The sequence below is a fragment of the Melospiza melodia genome, chromosome 2, assembly GCF_035770615.1.
Source record: "Melospiza melodia melodia isolate bMelMel2 chromosome 2, bMelMel2.pri, whole genome shotgun sequence".
Taxonomy (NCBI): Eukaryota; Metazoa; Chordata; class Aves; order Passeriformes; family Passerellidae; genus Melospiza; species Melospiza melodia.
This window is the reverse complement of record NC_086195.1, coordinates 5,474,975-5,501,301: the sequence shown is the minus strand read 5'-3', so window position 1 is coordinate 5,501,301 and position 26,327 is coordinate 5,474,975. Positions and strand designations below refer to the sequence as shown.

The window sequence follows — 26,327 nt, the reverse complement described above, 5'->3', positions numbered from 1 at the left end:
TTTTTTGTCACACTGATGTCCCCCAATGCTTACCCCAGGGAGCATTTTTAGATTAGTTCTATTTTCCTAATTTTTGCTACTTTTGATGAAGATTTGTGATGCATTTTCATTATTACTGTAGCTAGATCAAAGCTACCTTGGCCTGCTAATGTTGTGGGGAGGGGATTAGTCTTTTTATAAGAAAATTAGGATAATTAGTTTACTTGCTACTTTTGTCATAGTCTACTGTAAGTGTGAGGAATATCTGCCCAACATAATTCCAAATTCACCTCCATTTTAACATAATCTTCAAGTCGAGTTCATTCTTGGGTAGTTTAAATTACCTTTTTCCCCTGCAGCACTGTTTGTTAGTACATGAGTGACCTCCAGTGGTATTCCTGAAAAAAATAAAAAGCCTCCTGCTTGGAATACAATCAGGGAAAGCTGAGAACATCTGCAAATCTCTAGTGTGTTACGGGTTGCTCCTGAGAACAGGACTTGTTCATTTTGGAGATCCCCAGTAAGTAAAAAAGGAGTAAAAAACTCCACTCAACTGTTATTCCTGACCTGTGACTTAAAATTGTGCAAAGAATAGAAATATCTGTTTCTCTGACTCAGCAGAATCATTCATATTCCTTGAACCAGTATTAATGCTGGCACAAGGAAAAAAAGCTTTGGAAAAATCAGGATCAGAACATTCATGGCATGCTTTATCTCGCTTTTTTGAAGAATTTGTCTCAAGCGTTTTTCCAAGCTCCTCTGCCTAAAAGTAGTCCCAAACAATACAATTTTTGATGTTCATATCCTTTCAGGGTATGGAAGAGGCATTATTGTTTAAAAAAATTGCTGCTTTTCCTCCTCATCCCTCAATCACACCAGACTTTATTTAGCCATATAAATCTGAAGTTGTTTTCCCACAAGGGGTCACCATAGATTAGCCTCCCTGCAGGTCTTCATCAAAAGAATTTATGTTCTCACATTTTAAGATACAAAGAAAACATTTAGATTCTCAAGGCACTACTAAAAGCATCTATTGAAGCATATAACTTTGTAATAAAATGTATCCAGTGGAAGGAAACTGCAATGGAGTAAAGCAACAACTAATTTTAGAAGTTGCATTAAAAAACCAAACCAAACAAATAAACAAAACGAAAAAAACCCCAAACAAACAAAAAAACCCCAAAAAACAAATTACAAAAAACCCCCCAAGAAACTGGAAAATAAGTTCCTATTTATTTTGTTTATCACAAAAATAAATTGTACACACCATGTTAGGAATTCTCTCTCTCTCCCCAGCACCAGATTGTACAACCAAGAAACCTTGTATGATAAGGACATCATTTCAGCTCTGATTTTAAAAATTGTTTAGGGTTGAGTCTATGTTCATCGGCTCCCAGGAAAGCCAAAAGCAGGGTCCTTGTGAATAGCAGAGCTTGTCCTTGCCCTTCCATTATTAAGACTGAGATGGTTTCAATGGGTTCCTGAGGGTGCTGCCTGTTCTTTCTGTTCATGTTCTTTCTGTTCAATTGACTCAAACAACAGACATGGAGAAGTCTTTATAACTTTAGCACAGTGTTTTGTGACTAAGCATTTGTCCTCACCACAAAAGAAAACTTAAGTTTGAAACCCTCTTTTAAACATGCTCTGAAGTTTAATTCATTGCTTTCGCTGAAGTAAAATTCATTGGAGTGCATCTGTATGGAGAATAAAAGAAAAGCACAGTGGGATTCTGGTTTGAGTGCTTTAGGAATCTGCCTGTGAAGTATATTTAGCTTGTCAATAGTGTTGTCCATGCACTGTGGGCATCTGATTAGATGCCAAAATTGGGTGGAGCAGTAAAATCCATCCCCTGTAAGAGACAGACAGACAGACACTTCCCCCAGCCACATCCTTCTCCCCTCCTGTCACCTGCCTCTAGGGAGCTGCACACACTCATTAAGGACAGGAGCTGCATGGGTAATAACAGGATTAGAGTGCCATTAACTCGTTTTCAGCAGCATTATTTCTGCAGACCAGAAGGACTGAAAAGCAAAAAGAAGTTTCATTGTTACCTTATACACAGTGGCAGCAACGTGGAAAAGCTCCTAAAGAAAGGATGATGCTGTTAAAGAAATGAGATGGTGCTGTTCTTACAGGTTATTTTTCACAACAGACCCACCCTGACAATACATGTGATTCCATTGGGTGAAGGGAGAGATGTCACATGGTATTTTATAGGAAGAAAAAGATTCTAAATCCAAACTGGAGTTTGCAGCCAAATCTAGGATTGATGTATAATAGCATTATGGAAAAAAACCCTTGTTATCTCTAGAAAGGTAGAAGAAAATTTGTAATGAAATTTAATATCACTAATACATTAAAAATGACCAGTCTTTGCTGGTTTTCTTGCATCATACAGCCCTTTCTCAGCCAGACCTGTGAGTCCCCCCTGCCCTCCCTGCTGGCCACAGAGGAGCCTGGCCACCACCTTCAGACAGAGCAAACTCATCCCTCACCACACCTGCCTCTCTTGGCTGACAGCAAGTGTGTGCTGGGCTGAGATGTGGAGAAGTAGCCAAGCCACAGTTCTCTCAGCACTGCAGTGGCATCCTGCTTCCCCTGATTAAGAAAAGGTTGTGGTGACATTTGGTGTTTTTATCTTTTTCTAGAACTACAGCTGTAGCCACCCATCTCCTGAGCTTGAGTCCTGTGCCCTTGCTCATTAAAGAGCTCCTGTCTGAGACATTTGACTTTCACTGTAAAATTGCAGCACTGTCAGAAAACTGAGAGCTCAAGCAACTCCACCAGAGCTGGAAAGTCAGAATGAATCATTGCAGGTGCACAGCTGAGATAACAAAATCTCTACACCCACAGATAAAGGTGCCTGTCAGGCACTTCTCAGCCCCAAAGCTGCAGTGTTGGATGGGCTCCTCTGCATGCCCCCATGGCTAATGGCTTGCAGGGAGATGTCACATAGGAGCAGGCAATGAGGAGTGAAAGTGAAAACATTTTTAGCCATGTTCTGAGAGAAATATTTTCATTTTTTCCTTTCATTGAAAGAAACATTGTACTTTCCTGGCAGCAGTTATCTGATAAGCAGAAAGGAAAAGCAGGAGAAAAATGGACAGTGGAAAGGCATGTTCCTGTTTGTGCATAGGATTTCAGGGATACATTTTGTTAATTAAACACATCACATAGAAAAGAGCTGCAGAAAGCTTCCAGATGACCCACGGGGATGGTGGATCATCATTAATAAATTCAGCACAAACCAGCACAAAGCAAAGCTGTTGTGCTGCAAGTGGCACCTTGGGAAGGGTTCAGAGTTAAAGCTGCTCATGTCACAGTTTTGTCACCAGTACAGTAACATGGGGCATCTTTCCTTGTCCCAAAAACAGTAAAGCAACTGGTTCATTTCCATTCAAAAAGAAATAATTTAGACCCTTTTGCAATATGCAGCACTTGAGAATTTCTGGATGAGGAGCTGATGTGATAGAAAATGGACTCCCTTCATAGAAGAGGTAAACTAAGTCAGTGTGGTATTTGCTCTCACAGAACTGATGGAGTGAACAGGAAACACAGTGGCTTTAGCTAGAGCTGGTCTCCTCTTTGGGTAGGAGTTGACTTTTTTCAGTCCCAGTTTTTCTGTTGTCTGAAAATATCCAAGTGAATAAAGAAGGGGGGAAAAAGGGAATTCTTGCTGGATGTAGTTCAGTCTTAAAAATACAGCATTGTTTACTTCAGTGCCTCTTGGAGTGGAGTTGATAATCAGGTAGTTATATATATCTATATTTATTAAACATTTTTATGCTCAGGAAAGCTTAAAAGGTGCTTTTGTCACCACCATCAAAAGTGTTATTTCTCACTTGTGCCCTACCTCTCAAGTTCATTCTTCTCAGTCACCAAAACAAAAACAAAATCCAGGCACCAAACTCAGAAGTGTTTTTCTGTGCTTTGACAGCTCAGAGAGGGCATTTCCCACCCTCTGTGTGTCTTCTGGATGAATCACTGGACTGTGATGAACCATAACCTGCCTTTGGCTCCTTTTTGACAACTGCAAAGGCAGAGATGGCATTTTAATCTTCCATGATAGTATTTCTCCAGTTAAATGCTGCATTTGCTCCATGAGTTAATGTCTTCACTGGTGGGTTGACCATCTGCCATTTGTTCTCCTCTTTCTGTTCTTCACAGAAACACATGCCCAGGGCAGGGATCTGAGAAGGAAGTTACCAGCAGGGTCATTGCTCTGACATGAAGGAGAGGGCTTTGCTACAGAAAAGAACAGACCCTGATACTCTGTCACTCCTGAAATGAACTAAAACCAGGCTGGAACACTGAGGGGTGAAAGCTGAACTTGTGTCACCACTCCACATTCATACCTGGGCAAGCTGTTCCTGTGCCTCACCCTCCCCTACAGTAAAGAATTTCTCCCTAATATCCAGTCTAAACCTACTCTCTGTCAGTTTGAAGCCATTGCCCCCTGTCCTGTAACTCCAGGCTCTTGAGAAGTTTCTCTCCATCTTTCTTGTAGGTTCCTTTCAGGTACTGGAAGGCTGCAATTAGGTCACCCCAAAGCCTTCTTTTCCCACTTTGAAAGGAAGGAGACCAGCTCCAAGTGGAGAGGTTTCCAAAAGCGCCTCATATCTGTAGGGGTTACATGGCATTGACTTTCCAGATGAAAATCTACTCCAAAGACTGAACTGCCAGTCACATACAAAGCCCCCAGAATAAAATCCTTCTCTTTACCTCCAGTGCTTTGCTAAACCTGTGTGAGAACCCCTTTGGAATGACAGAGCTGATGTCACTGGTGCTGGCACTCTGTTACACGTCTTGCTGCATAAGCAATCTCCTTACTAAAAACACAATGAAACAACCCAAAGGCTTCCTGATGGAATAAAACCCTCTCACCTTCTGCACCATCTGGGCAAAGTCTCCGCTGTCTCTGCTGGGGAGCCCTGTGAGTGCCCGGCTGAGAGGTGCCAAGGAGGAGCCGTGGCCCACGATGAGGATGACACCTGGCACAGCAGGAAAAGCAAAGAACCACGGTGAGGGAGCTGCAGCACTGCCACATTCTCCATCAGCACATGGGGATGAGGTGGCTTTGGGGCTGTTCATCTTTGCAGACCTCTTTGATAATGTGGCAGAGTGTGTTGTGATGGGCAGAAAATATCTGGTGTGTTGAGCGTGCCATCTACTGAGAGAAGGCATTTGTGAGGGAAAGAGAAAAAAGCTTTCCAGAAAAGCGTGTTATATTTTGCTGAGCTACATCCTGTCACAGACATCTTTTATGGAAAATCCTTTCCTTAGGATTTTCCCTCTTGAGAAGCTGAGAGGCCTCAGGAACAAAATGTAAACATTGATTATCTGCTGCTGTGGAATGCAACAGGTGCATCTGTGATTGGTCTGATGTGGTTGTTTCTAATTAATGGCCAATCACAGTCAGCTGGCTCGGACTCTCTGTCCGAGACAGGAGCTTTTGTTATCATTCCTTCCTATTCTATTCTTAGCTAGCCTTCTGATGAAATCCTTTCTTCTATTCTTTTAGTATAGTTTTAATGTAATATATATCATAAAATAATAAATCAAGCCTTCTGAAACATGGAGTCAGATCTTCGTCTCTTCCCTCAACCTGAGACCCCCGTGAATGCGGTCTCAATATCCTTATGTAGAAAGACAAAGAAAAGCATATACTTTTGCAATTTAGTACTCTACTGTCTCAGTTTTACTTTACTTTTTTCATTTCAATTCCATAAATTGCATTTATGTTACTTCGGTGTAGCCCAGGGCAAGCACTGAGTCTACCTTAAGCTCTGTGCAGTACCAAAAGCTCACATTAAATGTGTTTCTGGTGGCAAATCTCTGCCAGTTCCTCTTACTGCAAGGGTCTGACAGAATATTCAAGGATCTGAAACCCCTACCTTTGCAGGGCCAGGCACTGATGATGTGTTTTATAACTGCAGAGCTCCTGCTGACATAGTCTTCATAACTTTCTGATGGCACCAGAGAGGAGAGTGGGAAGTTACCCCTGACAATAAAATCGCAAATATATGTTAATATGGATGAATGCACTCTTAGCAGCATTGAATGACTACACAAGAGAAAAAGGCACTCAGTTAAAAGGTTTATCTACTGACTTGGCTGACACACTGTTACCTCTGCTTGTCTGAAGCATGAGCTTCTCTCTGAGTAATTTCCATTCAATTTCATGGCTGTCTCATAGCTCCTAAAGCACCAGATGCAGGGAAAACCAGGCTTCAATAAAACTTGTAGTTTACAGCGGAGATTATTTAAAGCAGGATTTGTGCCTATGAAAAGCTTTGAGCAATTCTGCCAGCAAGGACCACTGCCCAGACACAAGCTGCAGAGCTGCCTGGGTCTTCCAATCCAAACAAAAGAGAGACAATGATGACGAGAATGCTTTCAAGATTTGGTACTTCAGCATTAATCTCCTCAATAAACCAAGTAAATAAAAATCTATATTGAACGAGGCTTATCTGCAGTGCTGGCCAAATGGATAGTAAAGACTTCCACTGCTAGAATTTAAAAAAAAAGGTGTTTCCAGGGACAGAAATCACAATGCATCACTCCAAAATATCTGAGTACTTCTGCTGAGACCAGGCATTCTTTCATTTATATACCAAGGCTTTTCAGGCACCCAAAAACCCCAAGAGCCAGACCATGACACTGCTGTGAATCAGGGCAGCCTCAGAGGTCTGGTGGGGCTTGGGTGATGGACAGCTTTTATAGGGATTGATTGATAAAACCAGACCCTGCTGTCCCACGAGCTCAGTAGTAGAGTGAACCTTGCCAATGAATTTTAATGTGCTGACACTTAATTTTATAATCTGGTTTTTACTGACACCCCTTGCTGGTGATTCTTTAAGTGATCCTATTCATAACAGCTGGCACCCAAGGATTTTTTAGTCCTGCATGTGATGGGAAGAAACTGGCATTCTATGTGGAAGTTTATAGTTCATCCCCCCTGTTTTTACCTGGACCTGAGTGAGCTGTGAGGGTCCTAAACACTGTAGTTCACATTGCCTTAAAGATTCCCCTCTGAACCTCCTACTGCTGTGCATTTGCACAGTTTCTTTTGAGGGAAGTGATTTTGGATCAAAAAAAAAAAAAATACTCCTAGAGGATTCTGTTAGTGAAGAACCAGCAGAAAGACTTGTGCTCAAAAAAATTAGGATTTTGGAGACTTTATGCAGTCTGAAACAAAGATACAACCTTGGCTGTAAGGAATGTGTTAAGACATGAGATGTTTCCTTTCCCCCTTTCTTGAATATGTGGGAAATCCCAGAGACAGCTGAGTAATTTCCTGGATCTGGCTGCACTGCAAACACTGAGCAGCCTGGTTTGTGAACAAGATGAGGAGTTAGACTGAATTGGAGGTTTATCATTTCCTGCCAGGCTGTGGTTTGCAAGTGCTCAGAAAAGGCATTGACCCTCACCCTGCCAAGTTATGAGGGCTCCAAAAAGTCCTTGCTGAGCACAGTATTAAACTTTGAGCAACTTAAAATGATGCCAGAAACATCAATTGAAGTGAAATGCTCTTATCTTGCCTGTCCCCAAAACCTCTTGCTGCTGCCCTGCAGACCCTCAGCCAAGGGCTGACTGACATTATATCAACATCACATTTCTTTGTCACTGAAAATCAGGTTATTCTTCACATTTCCAAAGTGTTTTCACATGAAACAAAGACAAAAGCAAAGCTCCTGGGACCTGACATTAAAGCCCATAATGTCAAGGCAGCACCAGAGGAAGGCTGGTCCCATGTACAAGACATTTGTGCTAGTGCACCCATGTGCTGGTGACAGCATATCTTATTTCTATATCCTATTTTGAACTGAATTTGATCAGAATCACCCCATCTTTGCAATGTTTGCAATGATTTATGACACATAAAAGGACAAGATATCTCAGGGAAAAACCCCACAGCTTTATCAGCCAGACACAATTACCTGTAACTTGTGTCTATGTCATAAGACGCCTCCACCAGTTCTGCCACAGTCATGAATTTAGGGATTGCTCTGCTTGCTTCCCACTTGGTCCATTCAAACAGTCCTGGTTCCACCCTGATCCTGACTTTTTGATTTAATTTAAGCCCTGCAAGAACAAGAAGTAGATCTTAGTAGAAAGGTACACTTGAAGTGCTACATTCAGGCTATACATTCTGCCTTGTTTGCTGTTGTACTTTCATTAATGAAAATGAATTACTTATTATCAACCAACTGATTAAAGGAAGCCACCATTATATTCTTGTATGACTAACATAAAGTGACTGCAAATTATTATCATCATCATTATCATAATTATAACTTTTGAAGCTCTCTTGTGATGCTCTGCTAGAGGGAAAAAACTCAGTTTCGCAATGTTGCAATCTGGATAAATTTCAGACAGGAAATATTTTTACCATTTTTATATAGTAGTTTGCTCCTCAGTGGGGCAGTAAACTGTTCCAATTGTCCAGAATTAGAAATGGAATTCTCTTGTCAAAAGAAATATTATTTTTGAGTATTCTCAATAGAGGTTACAGAGTGGCAGTGAATGCATTCTGATGTAAACATGGCAATGAACTGTGAGCTTGCTGAAAGGAACGGGAGATGAAAAAGAAGAGAGGGAGAGGAAAGAAAATATGTTTTGCAGTACGAAGGATTAAAATAGTTCGGTTTGCAAAAGGAAGCATGGAACCAGTCTTCCCTGATTCACAATCAGATCCTTCAGAGCTCTGGAAACATCTGATAATTGGGTCAAAACATTTTCTGAAAGAGGTGGCAGTGGTGATTTAAGAAGCAGCTACTAATATTGAATTCCAGCAGATATGAAACACCTCTGTTTTATATAACATTAGATTCCATTCTAACTAGGAAAGCCCAGAGTTACTCTGATATATTCCTCAGATTGCACACACACCAGCAGGTCCATTCTCACTAGAGAAGCCCAGAGTTACTCTGATATATGCCACAGAATGCACACACACACCAGCAGGTTTGTTTCTAACTAGGAAAGCCCAGAGTTACTCTGATATGTGCCACAGAATGCACACACACACCAGCAGGTTTGTTTCTAACTAGGAAAGCCCAGAGTTACTCTGATATATGCCACACAATGCACACACACACCAGCAGGTTTGTTTCTAACCAGGAAAGCCCAGAGTTACTCTGATATATGCCACAGAATGCACACACACACCAGCAGGTTTGTTGCTGCCTGCATTACAAACAGTCAAAACCACCTCGTGTTGCCTGCGTAAAGAAAACCACAACAACCACAAAGTTGTGCATCTCCCTTAATTGCTGATGTCAGAGGCTTCAGAGAGGTTTGGTGGAGATGTTTGCAATGTGGCAGAAGCACCTGGCAGGTTTTGCTGCCTTACCCTGCAGTACATACTGAGCTGTCTGCACACAGTGCAGGGCAGGGGACGAGTACACGGAGCTGATGGTCACTTCCTGCTCCAGCAGAGCTTCCCCTGGATGGCAACAGCAAAGTGTGACAGATGAGAAATTACTCCAAAACACTTTCTGCAAAAAAAAACATCTCAGAGCTTTGTAATGTCATCAACATGGGATATGTTGGCAGTCCCTTTCTGTTAATTTTTCCCACTATCTGCTGATTGAGCTCATTAGAAAGATCATTCTGGTGGAAACATCAATTCTAAAATGAGTCCTGGAAAGATAATTACAGAAGATTCACCCCAAATCTGCAAACAGCACTTAGGCATGTGGCTGTGTCTATAAATCTGAACCATCAGAGACAAGCAATTGCAGCAGATCAGCACTGTCACAGTCATGCCTCTTGCCCAGGGAGCACAAACAACTTCATCTGGTGAGTAAATTGAGTCAGCCTAACCCACACCACCCATCCTCCTGCAGTGAGGTGACCACATTCTGCTGACCATGGAGCTGCTTCCTCTGGCCAGCCAGCCCCTTCACCCCTCACTGTCCACTCTGGGACAACTGCACAAGGCAGTCATCCCTTGCAGACAAGCAGCAGGGCACAGGGAGTGTTCTGGTTCCTCCAGGAACTGGCAGAGGGGGGGGTCCCAAAAACAAGTTATCAGCTGTGTTCTCTGTTTTACTATTTAAGAAGATATTGCAGTGGTTTCCCACAGAGAATTGTGGCCATAATTGAGTGCTGGCAGGAGATTTTTCTGCTGCAAGGCCGGCCAGCATGAGCTTTGGCAGATGATGACAGCCTGCTTCCCAAACCCTTACACTTGCAGGAGGATAATATCCAGCTTACCTATAAGCCTTGACTGGAAAATACCACAGCAAGATAAAGGAGGATCACATTCAAACTGCTTCATGCTGTCTTTCTGCCTCGGCAGGGAGGAGGGGAAGTTCAGATCTGCTCTGTAGTATTTCCCTGAAACAAGGCAGGACATTTTGCTGTGGCACAAGGGAGGCAGCAGCTGTGTTGTGTTTGTTTTACAGACTGTCAGCGTCTCACTGATGAACAACAGCCACTGCTATTACCTTAAAGGGAGCATGTTTTAAGTTCACAACACTGGCTTGGGAAATCATCTGTCCTAAGAGAACAGCCCCTCTTCTTCAAGCTCAGAAGGAGCAAATGGAGAGCAGGAGAGGAAGAACAGGAATTCAGGAGAATTTGGCTTTGTGGGACTCAAGAGAAACAAAAATCGACTCCCTATCTATATTCTTTTACAGTTGCCAAAATGACCAAAAAAACCCATTTCCACGGAATCAAAACGAAAACTATTGATTATACAGCTATATGGTATCACTCTCCTTATCTGCTGTGAATTCGTGAATTCCATGCCTTAAAGATGGGAAGTCTCCAGCAGAGCAAGGCAGGCTTTCAGCACAAACCTCTCACTCATGAACTCCCACCTTCTTGTTCCCCTCCTTCCTCCTGACACACATATTTCCCTGTTTTGGGTCAGTTTTCTTCACCTGAAAATGTACCTTTTTCTTTGAATTTTGAGAGAGAGAGAGGAAATTCAGATTTTAATTTAGGTCAGTGCTGACATTTCATTTCCACCACAGAATGCTCAGGTTGGACTAGTGACATAGTGTGACTCTGATCAAGAGCCCACAATTCTGACTCAGGCCCAGAAAGGTGGAGGGGTCTGACAAGAAGCATGTAATGAGAGGTGATGAGGGTGTTCCTGTGATTTGTTCATGTACAGTGAGACACACCTCCCTCAGCAGCACAAGAGCTTTGTTTATCTGAATTTAGGGAGCATAAACATGAATGACTTGAGGACATTGTGACTTGGTTATGTGGAGGTTGAAGAGCACTGTGCCTGACTTGCACTGTTATAATTTACACAAAGATTGAATCTCTTCTACCCATTACTGGGGTTAATTTGGTTTGACCCTGGTTTTTGAAGATCTTCCTGTTGCTTTACTCACCATCTGCAGTCAGGCACTGCTGAAGCCAAGATTTGCCAAAGACCTGATCCACTCTTTCCCCGTGGCTCATCACCAGCACCCCTCTCCTCAGGGCAGCGTTCTGGGAAAAGGGAGTTTCAGAAGGATATTATCTACAACCTGCAGGAAAAGCCTGGATTCCTGGAGAAGAGACAGCAGAATAGATGCCTGTCCTTAGGACAGTGATAAGCCTGACTGGTTCTCCACTGATGAAAAATGAAAGAAAATCATAAAATCATTAAGGTTGGAAAAGACCTGAAGGATTATTGAGTCCAACCTTTGACTGACCAACACGTTGTAACTCAAGCACAGCACTGAGTGCCACATCCAGATGTTTCTTATACACTTCCAGGTTTGGTGACTCAGCACCTCCCTGGGAAGTCTCTTCAATACTTAACCATCCTTTCAGTGGAAAAATTCTTCTTGGTATCCAGCCTGAACCTACCCTGGTGTGGCTTAAGGCTACTTTGTCTTGTCCTGTCAAAGGTCACATCCCTGACCCTCACGGGCTGCAGGTTCTAATTCTGTGTTAGCACAAGTGAAAGGCAGAGCTGGTAACAGATCTTGTAACCTCAGTGTGGGAAGGAATCATAACTTTACTTTATATCATATGGGTGATATAAACAAAAAGCAGAAAATTAGCTAAGATCTGACTGGTAATTCCCTTTTCTACACCAGGACTAACACCAAGCTTCTCCTTCTTTTCTTAGTGAAAATACTACTTCTACATTTTCATAACTGTGTGGCCAAATCAACAGTGAACCCAGATCTCCTACAAGGCCACTTTTTTTACTCAGACTGCATGGAATTACAAATAAATTTGAAGTAGTTTGGGGTTAGTATACAATGCACATTAAATACAAATGAGAAGAAGATAGGGAGAAACAAGGTCAAAGGTTTTAAAACTTTAAAAACAATGTTACTGTTTAAAACAGCATTGTTAACAGTGCTGCAGCACTGAATTAAGTGCTTTGCATCTTCAGCAACAGAGAAGGGAACTCTTAAGAAGTTGTTTGAGGTTGATGTTCATGCATTCTGTTAAATACTTGCAATTCTGCCATGCAACACCCCTTAACTGCCACAAGATCAGAGTATAAACCCGAAGTTTTGTGGTCTTCCTCTTCTCCTTGAGAGGAACCCAGAGGCCAGGGAAACTCTAAACTGGAGATGTGCACTTCTGCAAAACACGTTTCTCAGGCCAAGCCTTGGCTCTGCCCCAGATCTGACCTGGATAAGAGAGGCCCAGAGCCAGAGAAAGGACGTGTGACTTGTTCAGAAAGTTCTTACAGTCGCATAGATGGTGTCCTGGAGGCCCCAGGACGGAAACTCCCTCAAGGTGCCCTCAGTTTCTCTGATGTTAGCACAAACCAGCCCAGGGTTATTGCCCGGCATAGCAGGAAGAGAGGCTGTGGGGCCAGCAAGATAAAGGGGTTTCTGAGGCATGTCTGTGCTGAAAATGCATTTTGGCATCTCTGACAGAGCCAAAAAGGCAACTCAGGTGCAAATGTGCTGTAGGAAAAAAAAAAAAACCAGAGTCCTTACTTGTTTTGCTCTTCCTATCAGAAGAAATGGGAAAAATTGATAGCTGTTGATTTGGATCTGGGTGAAAAATGTGATCCTACCAGTGCTGCTAACCACTCCAGCTATCTGTTCTGTGCTGTTATCTGCACTAGCTACACATTTAAAAATAAAGAAGAAAATTGAACATTTAAATGTCATCTGAGGCCATGGAAACCTCCAAGACAACATCCATAGAATCCAGATGTAAGAGCAGTGAGCCTAATTAATTCTGATTTATTTACTCTGTCTGAAGCCATGTGGAGGTCAGGGGAGGTTGTGTCTGTGTCTCACCTATCAGACTTGTCTCCATACCCACTGAGGCTGTGCTCAGAGAAACCTGAGCAGAGAACTCATGTGTTGTGCTACTCTGACAGGAGCAGGGAAAGATTTATGAAAGACACCTGTGATATACATCATCTACAGTACAGAAAAAATGTACAAGATATGATACAATACAGTATGAGTGTGTATGTATATATGAATGTACAATATAATAAATAAAACTGTGTGTATAAATGTACAACAAAAATGAAAATATGAGGGAGGAAAAGGAAGATTCCACTAAATTTACTAAATGCCATTAATTAGTAGCATATTTGCCAAAGCACGTGGCAAAGATGAGAAATGGAAAAAACAATTACCTGAAGTGAAACAACATTGGTTACACTCCTTGACATACTGAGATTATGGGCTTCACCATTTGGCTTTACATTGGGTTCCTTTTCAGTTTTGGTGAAGGATCTTGAAGCTGTGTCAAAAACATATTCCCTGTAGAAAAAGCAGAAGCAGCAACACACGCAGGCAGACAAATAGAAGAGACTTTTGAGTCATGATGTTATTTACAGGACCAGCAAGTCAGGATTCGTGCTCCATTCAATATTTTTGGCACACTTGCAATCCAGCTCATCACTTTGCTGTTCATTTAGAATATGCCCCATAAAAAAGAAGTTAAAATATGAGGAACTGATGGTGTGTATTGGGTGTAACCCTGCCAAAGTGGGACCTTCAAGCAGGAAATAACTACCTGGTGGCCTCCTCCCTTTCTCTGAGACATCAAGAAGTGCACCAAAACTTCCCAGCTTAGAAAACTCAGCTCTAATCTGCAAGTAGCATCAGCTGTGCTGCAGAATGAGGTGCAGGAAGCCAGACAGGTGCCTTCTGATGCAGGGCACATCAACAAGATAAGGGTGGTGCCAAGGTGGTGGAGCAACCTTTGTGTGGTTTCATTTCATGCCAACTTTACAAGCCCTTGAAATGAGGAGAAAAAACAGAAGAGATCAGGGAGCCAGGCTGAAGGCTGAGCCTGCCCTGGCAGAATGTGCTCTTTCAAAATTCATTAGGGCGTTCAGGTTCTCCAAGAGTGATCAGGGGTCATCCCTGGAGCAGCTGAACTTACGCACTCTGCGGGTTTGCGTCCTGCCTCTTTCCTCTCAGAAAATATCCCAGCATCCCACCCAGACGCTCAGGATTCCCAGCCAGGAGGAACGGCCAAGGAAAGGCACAGCCATGAAATTACCTGTGCTTGACCCAGGTGTCTGACTCATGGGCTCTCTCGGTGTAGTTCTCGGGCAGGAAGCCCCTGCAGCCGGTGCGGTGCGAGGTGCCGACCACCCAGCCCTCGCCCGCCTCGCTCTGCTGCCTCGGATCCACGTAGATCAAATCCCCAGGGTTGATCATCAGCTCATCAATGTTCTGGGGCTTGTACTGGAAGAGGGCTCTGAGCCTCTGTGGGGACACACAGCAGGGTCAGGGGTGCCCTGGGCTGTAGCTGCTCAGGGGATGGCTGTTCGCCTATCCTGGATGCAGAACCAGCTCTGTTTGCCACTCTGCGGCCTGCTCTGCAGTGGCACTTTGGATCCAGCTCTGTTTGCCACTCTGCAGCCTGCTCTGCAGTGGCACTTTGGATCCAGCTCTGTTTGCCACTCTGCAGCCTGCTCTGCAGGGGCACTTTGGATCCAGCTCTGCTTGCCACTCTGCAGCCTGCTCTGCAGTGGCATTTTGGTAGAGGACAAGCGTGGGGGCTTTGGAAAGAATTCCAGATGGAACCTCTGAGATTTTTAGATGATGTGATTTATCTTTCTTCTACATAGGCAGGAAGGGTGAGCTCGGCTCACGTCTTCACTGCATGGTTCAGAAGATTACAAGACCTCTACTTGCAAGACCTTTTAAGGATTTGTTGACTAATAAAACACTGCCAACAAGGATATTTATGTTTTTGACCCAATCCTTAAATATTTTGTCTTACAGACCCATGCTACAGTGTAAGCTTTCTTAGCCAATCATGTTATGACACACAAACTTACAGTACTGCATTCTAAACTTCTTGTTTTCCTCTGTAACTACTTTTATTTTTCTATATCTTACACTCTAAAACTTTAAACTTTCCTCAACTTAACATATCTCTGCTTTAAACCATAAAGCCACATTCTCGCTTCTAGCACCTAAGTTTGGAAGCCTTTTCCAAGGTCTCAGATAAAATTCCGTGCTTAATTCTTTGGCTTCCAGGCCCAAAGTTCAGAGAATTTCCTGGAATTTCAGATTCCAACAGAAAAGGAAGACACTACCACACTTACAATATGTTTAAAAACAGGCACTTGGTTTTCACAAAAATACATTTTTCCTCCTCTAACTGCTTTTATTTGAAAGCAAACATAGATCTGACCTATTTTTGCGATTGCTTGCAGCTCTCCTGAGTGTGACTAAAATCCAACACGAGACTTGTGACAAAGTGATTTACTGATCTGATGAAAAGCTGTGGAACATTCTGTAATTTAAATTTGGAAATGATAACTGAAAGAACATTGACTGGTTTCAACTGAGTCTGCTAAGCAGAAAATCATCAATGAGAACTGACCCCTGCTCACAGCAGCTGCAGTTTTCATCATGGCTGGAACAATCAAGAAAACTAATTTTGCTGAAGGGAATTTTGCTGCAAAACTGTAAACTGACAAATCCTAGAAAATATTAAAGAATCATTATTTCCTGTCTCTTATTTTCTCATATCATGGTAAGATTAGGATTTTCTCTGGGGTTTGGAGTTATATTTTGAGACATGCAGGTCAAGCAATCTGCAAAAATAAAGGTATTATCTACTGATTCAGGAGTGCAGTTTTTCAGCCCAAAATGGCACTGGAAACAATCATGGTCTTTGAAACACTGTGCTGAGCAAGCAGAGATTTTCTTAAGGATGGAAAAGGCAAGGTGACTGTAGCTAAGAAAAGGAAAGGTTCAGGAGATGAACCAGTACGATTCCAGTACCTGGTAATACGCAAAGCGCATGTCCCGTGAATAGAGAGCAGCCACCCACTGGCAGGGCTCTCCTGGGTTGATGCACTTGGCCAGCTGTTCCAAAGTCTTCTGGTGGTGAGGGTAAAACCTGTGAGCCAGGGTAAGGTGGAACTGCTTCAAGGAGGGCTTCACGTGGCAGTCTAGGGATGAAACAATCACAGCACAACATAGGAACAAAGGTCATTTAATGCTCCTCTTGTTTTATCCTACACAATCTGCATGATGGAAGAAATAGTATAGTAACTAGTGGTACAGATCTACTGAGTAATGGTTTTGAAGGGTGTCATGGCTTTAATCAAGTCAAAATAATTCACAAATGTGGACTGGATTTTCTTCCTGGCCTCGTCTGTGAGGAAAAGAAATGATCATGGTTGGATTTCTCTCCCAGCTTGAGGTGCACTGAACTCATTTCTCCCAGATAAAGCTGTGCTGGGGCTGTGTCCCTTCAGTCTCCACTGGTGATTCAGTTTCCCTTGGAAAAGGTATTGGGCTCTGTTCCTAGGGATGCAGCCAGGCCATTTACAAACTTTACAACATTCGTATATTCTAAAATAAATTAAATATTTTGCTGAAGTCTTCTCCAATGACTTTCCTCTTCTGAGTTCAAGCTGGGGCACAGCACCATGAGGGTGGAGATCTGGGGAGGGTTATGTCCCTGACAATCTTGGATATCCTGATCAATCACCTGCCGAGTTGCACACAGGATCATTTCAGCTTCTAGGCAAAAGTGCTGTGTCTTCAAAGATCAAAACATCCTCCTCTGCTACTCTGCTCGCAAATCTGTAGCAGCAAAGGAGATACAAAGCAGCTCGCAGATTTGTACAGCAAATCTGTAGCACCTGTTAGTTGGTAGGAAAACATCACCTAAGCTCCCCTGGAGACACAGGGAATGTTTTCAGTACTGTGGCTACACATTTGTGCTACCATCCTCCCATTTTCCCCCTGGTGTTGGTCCTACCTGCCAGGGCTGAAGCCTCTGTTGAGAATGCCACAGCAAAGTCTTTGAGGATGTTTGCCTGGCTGTCATCAATGAAGAAGCCCAGGTAGCTGGGAGATGCATGTAGTGTTAGGAAAATGGATGGTGGAAAGATCTGGCAAAAGCTGTCACCCACTTTCTTTAGGACGTCATACAAGAATTCCACTTTCTGGTCTTCACACTGAAAGAAAACAGAGGAGGAGCAGGCTTCACCCACCAGCTCACAGCCAGGGTTGTAACCTCTGTCATACAGCACTGCCAGAAAACTGTGGGGCTATAAACTTCCTGAGAAACACAAAATACCTAGGAATTTGCCTGAAATCCCTGGCAATAAACCCAGCAGTATTTGGCAGCTGGATCAGCACAGTGTCCTGGTTCTATAACAGGAAGATGAAGCCTGCAACCCAAGTTTATCTAGTTTGGGTAGGAAAAAGCCAAAATATTTTACCATCTGCAGGAACAAGTCTGAAACGAAACAGGGATCATGATTTCCTTCTTCAATTCTAAGCAGCAATTTGTGTTATTGTTATCCTACAGTCCTTTACTGAGATGTGCAAGGTGAGGGTTGCAATGCAGTCGTCTCTTCCATACAGGCCTTTAAACTAAAATCCTCCCAAGAGCATGGCATTCATTATTAATGAATGATTTTTGTTCTGTATAATTGTGTTTAATGGTCACAGAGCACCACTCAGTATTTTGCAACAAAACAATCTTATTTTCACTGTCTCTACTTTTTGGCAGGGTTGAGATAACCCACCCTTAGTGGGAAGGAAGCACTTAATGGTTTAACACAAAAGTAGGATGAACAAAGTAATTTTTTGTCCAGCTGCTCTAGCCCATGCCTGTTTCAGCACATCCCAGACACAGCTGATGTTCATGTGTTGCATCGTCAACGTGCTAAAACTGGATCCCAGGAGGCTCCAGAGTTTTTCCAGACCAGTCCAGTGCTGGACTGGACATCACAAAAGATTTCACAAAATCTTAAACTTCAACAAAAAGAGTAAAATTTGGGACACACCACCATAGCAGTGATGGGGCTCTCTAGGGAAGACAGAGCCTTTCCTGAGATTCCCACAGTCTTGTACCAAAGCTGTCTGCATCCTAGGATAACACTGTCCCTGCTGCACAGCTGGCTGATGGCAGCCACTGCTGCCCTGGCTGGGAAGGTTTATTATCCTAAATCCATGCAGCAATGGACACATGGAAGCCTAACAGCAGCTGGACTGCACAGGGCTGCTCTAGATGGATCTACCAAAATGGCACTGAAAACAACCATGTTCTGTGAAACACTTTGCTGAGCAGGCAGAGATTTCCTTAAAGATGGAAAAAGCAAGATGAGTGAAGAAAATGAAAGGCTCAGGAAATGAAATAAATCTGATTCCAGTACCAGCTACCAGCTACCTCAAAACATCCCACTCAAACATTAACTGTGACCCAAACATTCAGCATCACTCTGAGAGTAAGCATCACTCAGACATTAAGCATTGTTGGGGAAGATGAAACAGGAAAGCCTTATAAATATGATTACCTGGCAAAAGATTTTGAGAATATAGAAACTATAAGCGAGATTGAAATGAAAGCAAGCTTTGAGATACCTCAGTTACTGAACAACTGGAAAACAATGGTGTGGCTGGCTGAAGGTAATCCCCTTTTGATGAAACAACACCCTCTGCTTGCAGACAGGTCCAAGGGTCAGAGCAGACCCTACAGCTTGGCAGAAGGGGTCCAAAGAGGAGTTTTTAGGGTTTAAAATGTAACACAGTATGGTAATGTAATGATTCTTATAGGCTGTATGTAAATGCTATAGAATTTGTATCTTGTACTAGATTGGTTAGTGAGAATCAGAATATTCAGCACAGAAGAAGATTTATGGTATTGTAATGGGAACCTTGCTCTCTTACCTTTTTATGCTCTTACCTTTTTTACTCCCTAACACTCTTACTCTCTTACTCTCTCATCCTCTCTACCCCTCTCCTCTCTCGGGCCTACTCCGATCTGTGGCTGGCAGCTCCCAGCAGGGCCCTGCACTTGGGCCCTTTGCAATAAACCACAAGTTCCATGACCTGGCTGCAGAGATCTCTGCTCTCCGTCCATCCCGACTGTCCTACCCCTGACACTCCTACAAAGCATCGCTCAGACACTCAGCATCACTCGGACATTAAGCTTCACTCAGACATTAAGCAACATGCCTGGACCTGGGTCATGTAATTTGATCACCAACAAGTTCTGGTGTCAGACAACAGCAGGTGGCCCAGTTTCACCAAGTATCACCCAGCTGAAACCCGACCTTGCACTGTCCTTGCCTCACCGTGAAGAAGTCGCAGAGGGTGACGTGTGGGAAGACCTCGTGGGCTCTGTTCTTGCCGCACTGGCGCTTGCTCTCCCTCCAGAAGTCCTGCAGGCGGCTGTGCAGGCGGCCCCGGGGGCACAAGTACAGGGCATATTCCTGGGGGATGGGGTCATCCAGGGAGGGGTCATTGCAGTGGGAATGCAGCCTGAAATCAAGAGTGTAACGCTGACAGTGAGTGTGTGCACCGCTCTGGTTTCCTGCAGCTGAAGGCCTCTATTGTCACAGACATATTTTATGAAAAATCCTTTTGCTCAGATCTTTTTCTTCTGGGAAGCTGAGAGGCCTCAGAAATGAAATGTAAACAATGATTATCTGCTGCTGTGGAATGCAACAGGTGCATCTTTCATTGGTCTCATGTCATTGTTTCTGGTTAATGGCCAATCACAGTCAGCTGGCTCGGACTCTCTGGTCAGTCACAAGATTTTATTATCATTCCCTTCCTTTCCTTTCAAGCCTTCTGATGAAATCCTTTCTTCTATTCTTTTAGTATAGTTTTAATATTTTTTTTTCTTTAATATAATATATATCATAAAATAATAAATCAGTCTTCTGAAACATGGAGTCAGATTCTCGTCTCCTCCCTCATCCTGGGACCCCTGTGAACACCACCACAATTGGTGACCCCAAGTGAGGAACCTTACCACACTCTATAACAGAGATCACAAAAAGGAAATGCAGTTTTATTTTCTTTCAAATGAAAAGCTGAAGTTAAAGCTCAATTTTTTCTCTGCAGCATTAAATAACTGAGATTTTTTTTTTTCCGCTTATTTTTTGACTACTTTACATTTTGTCATGTGCCTTTGCTTCTGTCAGTGTCAGCCAGCTGTGCAGCAGGGACAGTGTTATCCTAGGATGCAGACAGCTTTGGTACAAGACTGTGGGAATCTCAGGAAAACAAGAAAAAACAAAAAATACTTTTTTAGGGTTTTGGGGTTTTTCTTCCCCTTGTTCATGACTGGAAACAGAGAGCTGGAGTAGGAAAACGGCAATGGGTGGAACATGTTAAAGAATGACAAAATTAAAATCAGTTGAAGATTAAAATAATATGCAGAATGAGCCTTTTTATTCAGCCCTAAGAAAAGTCAGCAAGGCAAATCAGAAACACACAAGGAAAGGTCAGAAATTTATGTGCCATGTGATGATAACGTTCACCACGTCTTTCATGTGATATATGTTTGTCTTTGCAGCTGTTGGATTGGGAAGGGCTGCTGGGAAGTGTGGCAGCATCCCTGAAAAAAATTATTTGGAAAGAATATGCCATTCTCAAATGCATCCTCTGGCTTTTTACAAAAGAAAAGAAAATAGAAGAAAAAAGAAAAAAAACCAACTGAACCAAGGGAAAAAAAAGTAAAAGAAAGTGCAAGGAAAGACTATATTTAACGTGAAGGTGAATTAAAACAACAACAAAAAAATCAGTTATCAGCACATGAATGACATATAAATACTCTCTAAGAGTCTTGGTAGAGAAACTTTGTGGCATTCAAAACTGAGAAGTGATTTAAATTGTAATAATACCTCCATCTAACCATCAGCCTTTCACCTTAATTTGTGATGGGCCTTTCTGTTCCCCTTCAGCTGCAGTTGTTTCTGCACGTTTTTCTAAGTGCAGTCATAGGTTTACAAAAATTTTCCCTCTTTCCTTGCTCCTTTCTCTCAGGAGGCTTAAAGCTGAGGTGAATTTTCTGACCTGACCAGCTGGTCCTGTGAACTGACTCATTGATAACAGTAGCTGCTTGTTTTTAATTTACCTGGACCTTCTGCAAGTTTCCTTGTGTCCCAGAAGAAGTACAAATATAAATATTTCTCTCTCTGAGTGAAATAAATGAGAAAAAAAATCTCAAATTTGGGTTTGTTTTTTTTATGGCACCTAACTTCAAATTCAGCAACAGGATGAGCACATCAACAAGGATTTTTAGGCAGCTTTAATGTGAAGGCACACCTTAGAAATCACAGGTGCTTACCATTTTACTGCATCTTCTACTGTTTTTTGTCCAGTAGCAACCAAGGCTTTTTGCCTAGAAAAAACACAAGATTGGTTCTTCAGAAATCCTGAAAGAAAACTTTTATGAATTAAAGGCATTCAGTGTCTTTGGTCATCAAGTCTATTTTCCAGCACAGGCAGGATATTTAGCAAGAAGGTTTTTGCTAGCAAATGTTATTGTTCTTGAAGCCTTCCAAGTAGCTTTTTTTCTCACTGCAAGTGTTTAATTCCTTAAAGATTGGTAACCTGTGCTCCCCATGAGATGCCTTCCCTTGTGTTCTGGAGGTGTTTCCTTAGCAGCCTCACTGACTAGATGAATTTCCTTGGGGTTAGATGAACCATCCATCCAAGCACTGTAAGAACAGGGTTTTCTTGGTTCATAGCAAAAAGGGGCTGATTCAAGATGCCAGGGCCAAGCCCATACATTAAAACCAAGCAAAATTATATTGGGGTTTGGAATCTGGATTGAGGACCCCCCAGAGCCAGCAGAGAGCCAGATCTAAGCCAGCAACTCAGAAATGAGGGACAAAATCTCTCATTTCTCTCTGTTAATGCAACTTCCGTTCTCTGGGGTAGGATTTGGTTTCCTTTTCTAACTAGAGCTTTCAAAAAGCCAGCCTCATGTTTCACATGAGCAAACCTTTGTGCCTAAATACTGGGTAATGGGCCTAAGATTCCAGTGTTCAAGCAGCAGCTGCATTCATGAGCCCCATTTCCACCCCTGAAATGCACCTACAAACTTCTCAGAAGAAACATCAAGCGGATGTAGAGACAGAGGACACTGGAAGAAAACTACTGAATTTCTTGGCATCTGCTGATGTTTTTCCTTCTCTTTTGAGGCCATCTTTTCTGGACACTGGCTCCTGAGGGCATTGAGTTGTGTTGTCTCTTCCCATTCTCGTTCTCCATCCATCCCCATGACAGACCATCACACATCAGCACTGTGTGCACTGAGCTGCACGACTCAGGCTCATCCTTTTGTTCCCTCCCAGTCTTCTGTCCTCTCCTCAGTGTAAAAACCACACTTGGGCTTGTTAATAACATTTATATGCAGCCACTGCTGGCTCTTCAGTGGGGACCAACAGGGATGAGGACAAACATGAGTCTTTCCACTCAAACTTTCCTTCTACCTCTCCTCTGAGCCCTCCTTCTGTCCTTCTCACGTAGCCTTCCCTGATGTGCTATCAGATTAAACCTTTTTCTGACCCACAGATGGGGCAACTGAGAGGTGTTTTAAAAACTTCTATTCCATTTTCAGTCTCATGTGAAGGGAGACACAATACAAATGTTATAACTCATGGCATCACAATCAGAAGCCGACTATTTCCTTCTTACATCACAAGTGTTTCTTGGCCTATCAGATTTTGCCACACCATGTTGTAAATGCCTTAAAGCCAATCATCGAAAATTCCCCCTCGTGGGTCCTACTCCAATGCATCTTTCATAGTTCTATTTCTCTAAAACATCTAGTGTTATTTGCAAGGCCATCCTTTGAAACTTGTTTCTAGCTCCATTTCTCTCTCAATAATGTCCATCCTATTCCATGGCATTTCTCAGTCAGCATTTATCTCAAAGTTTGCATGCAGATGTACACTTTGTGATTTCTCTACAAATTCATTTCTCACCCTGTGCCTTGTGGAAGTGTTGGCGGCAGTGATGCCAGGGTTCAGAACCACTCCCTGCACCTCCAAGGGAAGGTTTTACCATTCATGCCATGCTGCTCTCCCACCTGGGCACAAGCTCTGAAGCTAAATCCGAGCTTGGCTTCAGTTTTTCTTTACAATGAGGCCTTCAAAATTAACTGTAATAAGACAAGTGAGACCTGAGGCCATGAACTGCCATCCTGCTCAGTCCCATCTCGTTGTTCCCTCATGCTCCTCTCCATACCTCTCCCAGCTTTTGTCTCATCACATATGAGGATGTAATTTGCAGCAGGAAATTCCAGTGGGAGGATTTCCAGCAAGGTTTATAGAACTCTTAGCACCAGGGCTGTGACTAATTCTACACTTCCAAGATGAGAAGTCAAAATTGAAAAATAATGCAAAGAATAAGTTCTGCATATAGCAATTTCTCTCAGAGAGAGAGAAGAATAAACCATTGAGAATCTGTAATGAAAGTAGATTAAAAATACATCTACTGTGACAATAAGCTGGCTCTTCTCTAAAACAGAAACTGCTGGCACACTTTCTTGTGGAAATTTTTTGATCTTAGGCTAGACTTGACCCTCACATATTTGAGTTTTGTTTTTTGGGGAAATGCTGCTTTGGCCTGTTGGTTCTACATGGAAAATTTTGTAATCTTTCCACCCCACCTCATATTTCTCAGGCCAGGACATCTCAAAAGAAACTTTTCAGTACTTTCATTCATGGTTTAATTGAGAGATAACAGAGACAGCTAAAAGGTTTTTAAAAACACAACCAAAATTTTGAAGGTCTTAAGGTGAATAATAGGAAATAAATTTTTTTAAAATTTCTTTTTTATATTTTGTTATCTTACATCAATTTGCACAGTATTTCTGCTGCTGCTTCTTGATTTTGAACTGGGAAGGACAAAGTCATCTCAGTAACAGCAGAAAGCGTTTTGAAGGGGATTGGAAAAGCATCACATTAAACAGAAAAAAATTCAAAAAGTGGACATTACTTTGACCTGACCAAAGTTACAGTATTAATAAAGAAATTATGAGCCATATTTTCAGCTAAAATTCCATTGTGCATCACTGGGAACAAGGGACTCACAGTTCCCTTGAGAGCTGTGCCCATCGTGTCCGATACTGATTGCTACCACAGCTGTTCCTAAAAAACAACACAGCACTCACAAATGGAACCTCTTCCACCCATTTAATTTTCATTCAAAAGGTAGAGAGGTACCGCTCTTCTTTCTAAAATATTTTTATGAGGGTTTCTTTGATATTTAAATAATAAGATTTATTTTTTTAACGGTTTGAACAAAAATGTCCCTACTTGCCATCCAGAAACTGGAAAATCTTCCCCAAAACGTGCCTGTCCAACATGAGAGATGTTTGGGGGAGGAATGACCTGAAATTTTCTTTTGCATTAACTTGTTTACCTGCCACCAGTCACTCTCCCATCCATTGGAGTTGCCAAGAATAGAGCCTCATTCTTTACTATGACATTTTCTAGGCAGAACATGATTTTTGGAACAAGATCCTGATTCAAGACAGGATGAAAAATTGACAGACTTAGGGGGCATCTTAATGAGAAAAAACCAGTTTCCAGTGACACCCCCCAGCAGGAGATTTTTGCCAGGCCTGGAAGAACCTTTGGCTAGAAATTACACCCATGTTTTTTTATTATAAGAGTAATAAAAGCAGACAAAATCAAAGAGGATGTATCCCAAGAATAAACTACGGTCAATTCCTCAACTCATTGAGAAGCCTCTCAAAACTCATGATGTGGAAGGGCTTGCACCTTTAGATTTACAGCATTTTAAAATATTTGATATTGAGCAGATTGGTTTTGCTGTATGGGCAATACACACTATATATGAGAATATATCATATATCATGCTATAGATTTAGATTTACACAGTATTTTAGATTACACAGTATTTTAAAATATTGGATATTGAGCACATTGGTTTTGCTGTGTGGGCAGTACATATTATATATGAGAATAGATATCATACTGTAATTTAGATGTACACAGTATTTTAGATTTTCACAGTACTTTAAAATATTAGATATTGAGCACATTGGTTTTACTGTGTGGGCAGTACACATTATATATGAGAATATAGGAGAATAGATATCATGCTATAGATTTAGATTTTCACAGTATTTTAGATTTACACAGTATTTTAAAATATTGGCTATTGAACAGGTTTTACTGTGTGGGCAGTATGCACTATATATGGCAATATACATAATATTTCTTACTTTAGATTTAGATTTAGATTTACACAATATTTTAGATTTACACAGTATTTTAAAATATTCGATATTGAGCAGATCGATTTTGCTGTATCGGCAGTACACATTATATATGAGAATATAGGAGAATAGATATCATACTACAGATTTAGATTTACACAGTATTTTAGATCTACACAGTATTTTAAAATATTGGATGATGAGCGGATTGGTTTTGCTGCGTGGGCAATACACACTATATATGAGAATATATACATATATATATGAGAATATATATCACATACCATACTATAGATTTAGATTTACACAGCATCTTAGATTTACACTGTATTTTAAAATATTGAATACTGAGCGGATTGGTTTTGCTGTGTGGGCAATAGACAATATATATGAGAATATATATATATATATGCACACATACATATATATGAGAATATATATCACATATCATACTATATGATTTAGATTTAGATAGATTTACTATATAGATTTAGATTTACACAGTATTTTAAAATATTGAATACTGAGCAGATTGGTTTTGTTGTGTGGGCAATACACACCATATATGAGATGTATATCATACTACACATGAGAATTTCACATATGAAATTCAGAGTGGGACAGGCCTGATCTCTGCTTGGGGACATCACCCCAGGAGCAGCCCAATCTCCTGATCAAGAAACCCAGGCTGCCTGTATGGGGATTTTATGGCAAACCCCTCATAAGTTGGATAAATCCCCCAGAGCCAGGGCAGCTGAGCACGGTACTCACGCAAGATGAGCCGGGAATCCTTTGGCCAGGAGAGGCTCCAGGAGGGCAGAGGTGCCCCTGCCCCGGGGCTTGTTGGACACCTTTGAGTACAGCTGTGCCTCGGCCACCGCCATCTCCTGCCTGTCCTGCCCTCTCCGTGCGCTCTGACACACTGGGAGGAG

The 26,327-nt window shown here is 42.1% G+C and overlaps 1 protein-coding gene across 1 annotated transcript; it reads right to left on the bottom strand.

Moving 5' to 3' along the window:
* Positions 1 to 1,193: 1,193 nt before the first annotated feature.
* UBASH3A (ubiquitin associated and SH3 domain containing A) lies at positions 1,194 to 26,327 on the bottom strand. Its single transcript, XM_063150374.1, has 14 exons — positions 26,167 to 26,327; positions 21,487 to 21,540; positions 19,484 to 19,670; positions 17,158 to 17,356; positions 16,170 to 16,339; positions 14,428 to 14,636; positions 13,553 to 13,679; positions 11,334 to 11,433; positions 10,201 to 10,323; positions 9,335 to 9,427; positions 7,920 to 8,064; positions 5,874 to 5,980; positions 4,864 to 4,970; positions 1,194 to 4,169 (listed from the first exon to the last, which is right to left on the bottom strand). Exons 1-14 carry the CDS (start codon positions 26,277 to 26,279, stop codon positions 4,032 to 4,034), a joined length of 1,872 nt encoding a protein of 623 aa, XP_063006444.1. The 5' UTR covers positions 26,280 to 26,327; the 3' UTR covers positions 1,194 to 4,031.